The following is a 10,559-nucleotide window of genomic DNA, read 5'->3' on the forward strand; positions in this document are numbered from 1 at the left end:
TCCCTTGAAGATCTCATTGTTCGGTTGAGAATCAAAGAGGACAATAAAGCTGCTAAAAGGAGAGGCCGTGGAAATTCAACAATAATGGGAGCAAATATTGTTGAAGATAACAAAAAGAGGAAGAAGGCTTCTGGTCCGAAATACAACCCAAGCAAGAAGCGGTTCAGTGAAAACTGCTACAACTGTGGAAAAATCGAACACAAATCTACGGAGTGTCGTGCTCCGAAGAAAGACAAGAAAAGGGGTCAAGCAAATATGGTAGTAAAGCATGATGATGTTGATAACTTGTGTGCCATGCTTTCTGAATATAACTTGGTGGGAAATCCTAAACTGTGGTGGTTTGATTCAGGAGCCACTCGCCATGTTTGTGCAGTTAGAGAAGCTTTTGCTACTTATGCTCCTGCTGGACCCGGAGAGACAGTTTATATGGGAAATGCTTCAACAACAAAAGTTGAAGGATATGGGAAGATATTTCTGAAAATGACTTCTGGCAAGGTCATGACTTTGAACAATGTCCTTCATGTTCCCGAAATGAGAAAGAATTTAGTCTCTACTGGACTTCTTGTTAAGCACGGTTTTAAGTGCGTTTTTGTGTCCAACAAGGTTGTCATTAGTAAGAATGAAATATTTGTAGGAAAAGGTTACCTCACTGAGGGTCTTTTCAATCTGAATGTAATGGTTGTGGAAAACAATAATAATATTTCAGCTTCTTCTTACTTACTTGAGTCAAATGATTTATGGCATGTACGTTTGGGTCATGTCAATTATAAAACCTTGCGGAAAATGATTAACTTGGAAGTACTGCCCAAGTTTGAATGCGAAAAATTAAAATGTCAAACATGTGTGAAATCTAAGTATGTTAAACATCCTTATAAGTCAGTTGAAAGGAATTCAAATCCTTTAGACTTAATTCACACAGATATTTGTGACATGAAGTCAATACCATCTCGCGGTGGAAAGAAGTATTTCATAACTTTTATTGACGATGGTACTCGATATTGCTATGTTTACTTACTGAATAGTAAAGATGAAGCAATAGACGCATTCAGGCAATACAAAAATGAAGTTGAAACGCAACTTAACAAGAAAGTAAAAATAATAAGAAGTGATAAGGGTGGTGAATATGAATCTTCTTTTGAATAAATATGTTTAGAATATGGAATTATTCATCAAACAACAGCCCCTTGCACGCCCCAATCTAATGGGATTGTGGAAAGAAAGAATCGCACATTAAAGGAGATGATGAATGCGTTGTTGATAAGTTCTGGATTACCACAGAACTTGTGGGGGAAAGCCATTCTTACGGCTAATCGAATATTAAATCGAGTGCCCCATAGCAAAACACAATCCATTCCATATGAAAAATGGAAAGGAAGGAAGCCCAACTTGAATTATTTTAAAGTGTGGGGGTGTTTGGTAAAAGTGCAAGTTCCTAAACCCAAAAGGGTAAAGATAGGACCGAAAACCGTTGATTGTGTTTTCATAGGATATGCGACAAATAGTAAAGCATATCGATTTCTGGTTCATAAATCAGAAAATCCCGACATTCATAATAATACGGTTATAGAATCAGATAATGCTGAGTTCTTTGAAAATATATATCCGTATAAAAAGGAATGTGAGCCGTTTGGTGAAGGATCTAAACGACCTCGGGAAGAAACAAAAGAAAGTACATGTAATCAGGAGAATCCAAGACGTAGTAAACGTCAAAGAACGTCTACTTCATTTGGACCAAATTTTGTGACTTTCTTATTGGAGAATGAGCCTCAAACATTTAAAGAAGCTATGACTTCTTCGGAATCATTGTTTTGGAAAGAGGCAGTCAATAGTGAAATAGAATTCATATTGAACAACCATACATGGGAATTGGTTGATCTTCCTCCTGGAAATAAACCTTTGGGTTCTAAATGGATTTTTAAGAGAAAAATCAAAAATGATGGCACTATTGATAAATTCAAGGCAAGACTCGTAGTCAAAGGGTATAGACAACGAGAAGGTCTAGACTACTTTGATACATACTCTCCAGTTACAAGAATTACGTCCATACAGATGTTAGTAGCATTAGCTGCAGTGTATGGTCTTGAAATTCATCAAATGGATGTTAAGACGGCCTTCTTAAATGGAGAGTTGGAGGAAGAAATTTACATGGAACAACCTGAAGGGTTTGTGGTTCCAGGTAAAGAAAAGAAGGTATGTAGACTTGTTAAGTCTCTTTACGGACTAAAACAAGCACCCAAACAATGGCATGCGAAATTTGACCAAACAATGTTGTCAAATGGTTTTAAGATAAATGAATGTGATAAATGTGTGTACATTAAAAATGTTCCAAATCACATAGTCATTGTTTGCCTATATGTGGATGATATGCTGATAATGAGTAATGACATTGCCAACATAAATGCTACTAAGCGTATGCTCAATAGCAAGTTTGATATGAAAGACTTGGGAGTTGCTGATTTAATTCTGGGAATTAAGATCCATAAGACTCCTCAAGGTCTGGCATTGTCACAATCTCATTATATTAAGACAGTACTTGAAAAATTCAAGCACTTGGGCTTTAAAGTTGCAAAGACTCTAATTGACGTGAATCTTGCATTAGCAAAGAATAAAGGCCAAAGCATATCACAATTGGATTATGCTCGTGTATTGGGATGCTTAATGTATATCATGAATTGTACACGACCAGATATAGCTTGTGCTATAAGTAAACCGAGTCGATATACGAGCAATCCAGGCCAATCTCATTGGATGGCAATGAAACGAGTTTTGGGATATTTAGAAACATACCCAGAACTTTGACTTGCACTACAGTAAATTCCCTGCGGTGATTGAGGGATACTGTGATGCAAATTGGATCACCGGTTCAACTGATTCTAAGTCCACGAGTGGATATGTATTCACTATTGGTGGAGGAGCGGTATCTTAGAAGTCGTCCAAACAAACATGTATTGCCCGCTCTACAATGGAGGCTGAATTCATAGCCTTAGATAAAGCTGGTGAAGAAGCTGAATGGCTCCGAAATTTCTTGGAAGACATTCCATTTTGGCCCAAACCGTTGGCACCAATATGCATATATTGTGATAGTCAAGCGGCAATTGGAAGGGCTGGGAGCGTTATGTATAACGGTAAATCTCGTCATATACGACGAAGACATAAAACCGTTAGGCAATTACTCTCTAGAGGAATTATCACGATTGAATATGTAAAGTCAAGTGATAATGTGCCGGATCCACTTACAAAAGGCTTAACTAGAGAGGTAGTTGAGAAATCATCAAGGGGAATGGGGCTATGGCCGAAAACAAGTCATTGTGGCGGTAACTCTACCTAGAAGACTGGAGATCCCAAGATCTAGGTTCAAGGAGATCAAACAAAGTCATTAATGACGGTTCAACATTGTCAAATAAAATTTTAGTCTGTTCTCGTGATGAGACAATGTTCAGTACCAAGGATAAAGCATTAAGGCTTTTTAATGATTTCTAAATTTGATACGGGGTATATCAAATAGTGTATCTACAGGATGACACGTTTAGGAATCACCTATGTAAGTGTGAAGTGTTAGCCGCTTTAAGGAGAACTTTGTAAGGCCAGTTCTCTACGCACTTATGAAACCAGGCGGTGTTCATGGCTGAAACGAACACAACAATGAGAACCAAAGAAGGTTAAGGGTTGATTGTGTGACTTATGGTTGTCTAGGTATACACCAAAGATCGACGGTTCAAAGATATCAAATCCACCGATTGACCGAGTATATCCGACATAAGTTTACTACGGAAAGTTCAAAGGGAAACCTACTTATCCAGATGCGATTAATCCTTACTTGTAAATCACACAGTTTTTTCATGCATACTTCCGTGATATAGCCATTCCTCATTCATGTGGGGGATTGTTGAGGTTTTAATTTTTAAGATGAAATAGTCTTAAAATGAGGGTGAATGGGAAATGGAGGAAAAATAAAATTTTTGAGTAAAATTTTAAGTTTTCCCCTCTTGACAATGAGACATTGTCCCATATTGGAAGAGGAAGAGATTTTTGGTGGGTATATATATAATTGCTCTTCATGTAGCTCTTAAAGAGTTAAGAAGAAAGCAAGCCTCGCGCCGTCGTCGCTCGCTCGCTCGCTCGGCTCGGCTTCGGCTACGGCTACAGCTACGGCTTCGGCTTCGGCTTCGGCTTCGGCTTCGGATTTGGATTCGGATTTGGATTCGGATTTGGTCAAATGATCGATTGATTGATTAATTTTTTGGACCAAATTTATTTGTTAATAGTAAATATTAACGTAAGATTATCCGCATTTGTAACGGATATTTTTCAATCCGTGTATTGACCATTTGGCAGCCGCTTAATGCTCTTCCCCCCATGAATGTGCTTGCTCCACAAATATGAATGTGCTTGCTCCACGAACAAGCTAATGCTTGCTCCACCATGGAGGGTGGACGTTTGGTCTTCTTCAACACTGGCTGCTATATATATGTGCAGCAGATGTTGAAGAAATACACTCAACACTCAACACAATTCGCTCAACAGATTTGGCTATACATTGCACTCCTTCCTCTCAGCATTTCCATACGATTTTCTGAGTATCTACTCCTTCGTTCTGCATTGTTTTAACTTCAAACAAAGCAATTGTAAGTGTGATTTGCTACCGAACTTTGTGTTCGCTGAAACACTGGGGTTTGAAGTACCGCTACACCAGTGTGTGATTCGTTCTATCCTGGGAGGAAATAATCCATTACCTTGGGTACTAGGAGGGGATTAAATTTCTTAAGGAAACACTGTGAATTCAGTGGGCTCGAATTAATTACTGTTTCATTACGCTAACTTATATTTTGTAGAATTATTATTTACAAATACAGCAATATTGGCGGGACTAACAGTTATTAAATGAAAGCAACCATTGTATGACTTAAAATAATTCAACCATCCAAACATAAGATTGTTTTTTTCTAAAGATTGTTTCAAAAATCATGTACGGATTCTGGTTGACGTTGAGTCAGCCTTCTCTTTCTCAATTTTTTTAAATAAATAAAATAAAGAATGAAATAGCCAAATATTATGTACGGATTATATATATAAGATTATCTACGAATAGGTTAATTCTCTGCTTCCACAAATAAAGGATTTGCATAGCTTACTTTTTTAAAGAAAATGTTCTTGTTTTTACGGAAATCGATGATATCAAGGCGATTCGATTTCATACTAATATAGTAGTATAGGAACTGTTCCAATTTCTTCGGTGAAGTTATAACTCGAGAAATTTTGCTTCATAGGAGAGAAAAAGATTTCTGGTAAACTGTCCAAACAGTAAGCATTTCTTGGATTCCAGCTGAAGGTTTTGTCTTGAGTCTTGACTGCATTGAGGCAAAATCAAATTCGAAAAAGCATTAGAAAACATTTTGGTCACTTTGTCAATACACAAACTCAGCAGCATTAGAAAACAAGAAGAACAAGACATAATTGATCAACTCCACCACCACATGGTTTCTACGAATCAAAACAAAAACAGAAATCATATGTCGACCATATATGTTCTTTTTTAGTGTGTGTCTGTGTGTGTCAATATCAGGCAGTTGATTTTTTCCATTGACACTTCTCTTGCTAGCTTTTTTTGTGCAGATTTGACGTCACAGCTAATTTGAGCTTGTAATCTATGAAACATTAATCTGGGCATCCTTGACCATTTCAGACAATACCGTACTAAATGGGGTTTGATAGTTTCACCAAGTGGCAAAGACACATTCCTTAGGCATGTGTCACCTGATGGTATCGCTTCGCGAATTTTTTATTTTTTTTGTATAAATAATATTTACAAAATATGTATATGTACATTATTCTTATGCCACTCGAAAATGGTAGTATAAAGTATATAATAATTTATGACATAAGGTTATAAAACTATGAAATCAAACCGGGTAAAAGTTAAATTGTGACCATAAATCAAACACTAGCTTCAATAAATACTGAGTGTAGTGTACCACTAATTTCACCATTCTGGTATAGACTCACATCACTCCTATCAAATCATTTTCTCAACCTATATATTGAGACAACTTCACGTTGCTACCCTCTCTCTTAAGTCTTCTTTGATTGGATGGGAAGAAGCATTATATCGTCCCACATTTAATCTAGAACTTTTTGTTCTTTTGGCCAAAACTTATAGTAGTAATACTTTATATATAAAATCTTAATTCTAGAAGATCTCCTTGCCATTGTTATCAAAAGAGGTTCTTCAATATTCGTAATAGTGGACATTTAAAGGTAATTATAGAATTCTGTCAGGTAATTTTGATTAGTGAATAAAATAGTTTAAAGTGATTTTCTTTTTCTTTTTTTTATTCTCTCTTTTCATGTGAGTTCGCAATTGGCACAAGATTTACATGCATATTAATAAGCTCGGACTGAAACCCACAATCTATATCTATATCTATATTATTATAAAAGCATGAATACAATGCCAGTTTACAAAAATAACTTTATAATATTATGCATAATAACTCACAATAAAAGGACATAACTGGAATTCTAGATATTAGCCTTGTAATCCTATTAGTTTTAGAATATAACACTACACGTTAGGAATCCTACATAATTACCTTTAGGAATACTATTTGTATAATTAATATCGGGCATAGACATATAATACTACATGTTATCATGTAAACCTAATACTTTTAGGAACACGTTAGGTTTCCTTTTAGTATAATTACTTTCAGGATAGACACATATTTTTAGTCATGTAATCCTATTACTTTTAGGATATACTTCTTAAAAAATTCTATTACTAATTTTTAGAAAAGGAGAGCCTATATATTATATCACGAATAAAATATTGATAGACCAAAATAACCCTAAAATATGAAACAGAAGAACCCATAAAGAAATGACATAACTGTAATAACTAATTTTTTTGGATTACAATACCTTATATGTTAGCTTTTTAATATATAAGATTTTAAAATTAATAATTTTTTGTCTATTAAATTCTTCTTAACAATATGTAGGAAGGTTTAATAAAATTAATTTCATAAGAATCCTCTGTATTGGAACTACATTACCACTTCATGATGTCTGATACCAAGAAATAATAAAAGTAATGTTAAATGGACTGCATAAAGCGTGTAAATTGAGAAAAAAATCCCCATGTATATTTTTATCTTATATTTGAACTATTTTCCTACTCAAACAATATTGTTTTAATTTTTTGTATAATATTGAAAAATATACGCAATTACTAAATAATAACTAAGAAAATATTTAAGAATATAAATGTGTGAGAAAGAGAAAGAAAAATATTTGATAAGAATCAATACCACTAATGATTTTGTAAATATAAAGATCTAAAAGTGGAACGCTAGATCGATCTTTTTACTCTTTGAAAATAAAATTTATGTGAGGATAAAATTATAATTAAGATTAAATATTCAAAATAAAAGATAAACTAATATTATGAATTTTAATGAACATAAAATAAATTATTCTTTATGTTAAGACCAAATAATTAATTCTAGCTAGAGAATCCAATTCAATTATTTTTTAAATTTATCATATGAGTAAAACTATATTTTAAGTTAAAAACAAAATCTTAGGTACATAGATTTATTTCATAAAAAAAGCGTTAAAGATTAAAAATATTATTAGAACACAAAGTAAAAAATGTTAGTACAATATTAAGAATCAAAAAGCCATACAAGTGTCCGAGGAAGCACAATCAAAGCTAAATCTTGAACAAGAACAAGCTTTCTAGACTATATTATAAAGAGTCGACTCTAGTATAGCGGGATTATCCTTTGTAGATGCCTTCGATGGAATCTAAATAATATTCGGTGCCAATTACTTGCAAATATCAGATCAAGAGGCTTGATACTATCAGCAATAATAGCAAGTGGTGTACCAACAATGATTTTTTTATGAGACCACTAACTTTAGATTCGATACACCTCTTCAAATAATTGAAATAACCATCACAAATATATCAAAGTTGCAATAATGTTAAAATTACGAGCAGTCTGTGTATGTGCCTATAGTTACATTTCTCTTTTTCGATTCAAAATTCTCGAAGGTTTTCTCAATTATCAACAATGTCGATTCATGAAGAAGATGTTGATACTCAGTTCACATCTCTAAATGCAGCTCAATCAGCCAATCAGGTTAATCATCATCATCCTCTGTACATACATCCATCTGATACGCAAGGTTCGCTCCTTATCTCTATTCAATTACAAGAATTTGAGAACTACTCGATCTGGAGTAGATCATTGAAAATTGTATTGCATGGCAAAAATAAATTAGGATTTGTTCTAGGCACCTGCAAAAAGTAACTATGATGTTAGCTTTCATGAACTATGGGATAGATGTAATGCAATAGTGCTTGTGTGGATCATGAATACAATATCTCCAAATCTACTTAGTACTGTAATATATGCATCAGATGCCTACATTGTGTGGGAAGATCTTAGGGAGATATTTGTCAAAGTAAATGCGTCTAGGGTAGCTTACTTGCATAAGGAAATAGCCTCACTAACACAAGGAGTATCCTCTGTATCTGTATACTTTTCTCGACTAAGAGAACTTTGGGATGAATATGAAACATTAACTCCTTCTCCTACATGTGGTTGTCCTGAGTCAAAGAAGTATGTTGAGCACTACCAACTTCAAAAGCTCTATCAGTTTCTCACTGGGTTTAATGATTCATATGAAAATGCTAAGAATCAGGTGTTAATGACTAGACCACTACCTAATCTGAATCAAGCTTATGCTATGATTATCAATGTTGAAAGTCAGAAGATCAATAGAAAGGGTGTGTATGGCTGTAATGATGTTAATAAAGCTGATGCTATGATGAGTAATAGACACTATAATAATAGTGGAGGTTTCAACAATAATGGATGCCCTACAAATACTGGATATACTAGGGGCTATAAGACTAAAAGCTCCTTCAATAAGCCACCGATTTATTGTGAGTACTGCAGGTGCAAAGGACACACCAAGGAAAATTGCTTCAAGCTACATGGCTATCTGAGTGATTTCAAAAACAAGATGAGAGGAGGAAACTTCAATGCTTAGTACAACAATTTAAGCAACCATGAAAGTTAGCCTTCAGAAACACAAAGCAGCTCCTTGGGAAAATCTGCTCTCAGTTCCCCAGCTCAATTTTTTACTCTAGAACAATACCAACAAATCTTGCAGATGTTGAACAAAGGCAAGGATGCTGAACCTGTAGCCAATTCAGCAACTACAGGAACAACATGTAGCATACATGCCTTTATGTCTACCTTGATAAATCATAAGTGGATAATAGATACCGGAGCATCTAATACATGGTGCATAGTCTAAACCTAATAGATTCCTATAAAGAATTATCATAGGCATATAAAAACAAAGTATATCTACCCAAAAGTGAGAAGGTTACTATTACACATACTGGGATCTGTTCCCTTTTCAGAGATAAGAAGGTCCAGAACATATTACATATTCCAGAGTTCAAGTATAATCTACTCTCAGTCTCTAAGATCACAAAAGAACTAAGGTGTATGGTTGCATTCTTTCATGATTTTTGTGTTTTTCAGGAGCTCTTCGGTGGGAAGGTCCTGGGGATTGGTAAAGAAGTACTTGGTCTCTATATTCTCAAGGCTGAAGACATGCAATCTCCTGATCAACATTTATCACCAACTGTAAATACCATTGTTAGTAGTAAAAATAAGTGTTCTAGTGAGAGTAACATACAATCTTGCAATATGTTTTCCTTGTGGCATAAAAGATTAGGACATGCTCCTCTAAAGGTGGTACAAAAACTACATAGCTTACATGATTTGCATGTGACTGGTGATCATTGTACTGTGTGTCCCATTGCAAAGCAGTCAAGACTTCCTTTTCATCTTAGCTCTTCATGTTCTACTTCTGTCTTTGCTCTTGTGCATGCAGATGACTAGGGTCCATATAGGATTACTACTCATTATAGCAAAATATATTTCTTGACCTTGGTTGATGATCACTCAATGTATAATTGGATCTTTCTTCTAACCTCTAAAGTTGATACTATTGTAGCATTGAAAAACTTCTTAGCAATGGTTACAAATCAGTTCAAAACTTTAGTTAAATGTCTTAGAACAGATAATGGTACTGAATTCATGAATGACCAAGTGACTTCCTTATTGCAAAATCTTGGAATTCTTCATCAAAGCTCCTGTGTATACACACCTCAGCAGAATGGAACTGCTGAAAGAAAACACTGGTCAATTTTAGATATGGCTAGAGCACTTAGGTTTTAGGCCTATATACCTTTGAGATTTTGGGGTGAGTGTATGTCCACTGCATTTTATCTGCTGAACAGGTTACCTAATGTCCATTTTCAAGGAAGGACTCCCTTTGAAGTATTATTTCAGAGAGTACCATCCATACAATATCTCAGAGTATTTGGAAGCTTGTGTTATACCACCAAAGTGCAGAAGGTAGACAAATTTAGTCCTAGAGCAGTCCCAGTAGTTCACATGGGGTACTCATCTTCTCAAAAGGGCTATGTCCTATATGATCTACATTCCAAAAAATTCTTTATGACCAGAGAT

At 34.8% G+C, this 10,559-nt stretch overlaps 1 protein-coding gene across 1 annotated transcript; it reads left to right on the forward strand.

The window, feature by feature from the left end:
* The first annotated feature begins 8,075 nt into the window (after positions 1–8,075).
* Positions 8,076–9,926, forward strand: LOC142175764 (uncharacterized). The gene is made up of 3 exons (XM_075242753.1): positions 8,076–8,144; positions 8,299–8,966; positions 9,440–9,926. Exons 1-3 carry the CDS (start codon positions 8,076–8,078, stop codon positions 9,924–9,926), a joined length of 1,224 nt encoding a protein of 407 aa, XP_075098854.1.
* The last annotated feature ends 633 nt before the right edge of the window (positions 9,927–10,559 follow it).

The sequence above is a fragment of the Nicotiana tabacum genome, chromosome 22 (assembly GCF_000715075.1).
Source record: "Nicotiana tabacum cultivar K326 chromosome 22, ASM71507v2, whole genome shotgun sequence".
NCBI classification, from domain to species: domain Eukaryota; kingdom Viridiplantae; phylum Streptophyta; class Magnoliopsida; order Solanales; family Solanaceae; genus Nicotiana; species Nicotiana tabacum.

What these genes read in the sequence shown, in the direction of transcription:
- LOC142175764 (XM_075242753.1), top strand. Translation starts at nt 8,076, where the DNA reads ATGTCGATTCATGAAGAAGATGTTGATACTCAGTTCACATCTCTAAAT. An exon ending in CAGCTCAATCAGCCAATCAG is followed by an intron (nt 8,145 to 8,298) that starts GTTAATCATCAT and finishes GATTTGTTCTAG; the next exon opens with GCACCTGCAAAAAGTAACTA. An exon ending in ATTTATTGTGAGTACTGCAG is followed by an intron (nt 8,967 to 9,439) that starts GTGCAAAGGACA and finishes TTCCCTTTTCAG; the next exon opens with AGATAAGAAGGTCCAGAACA.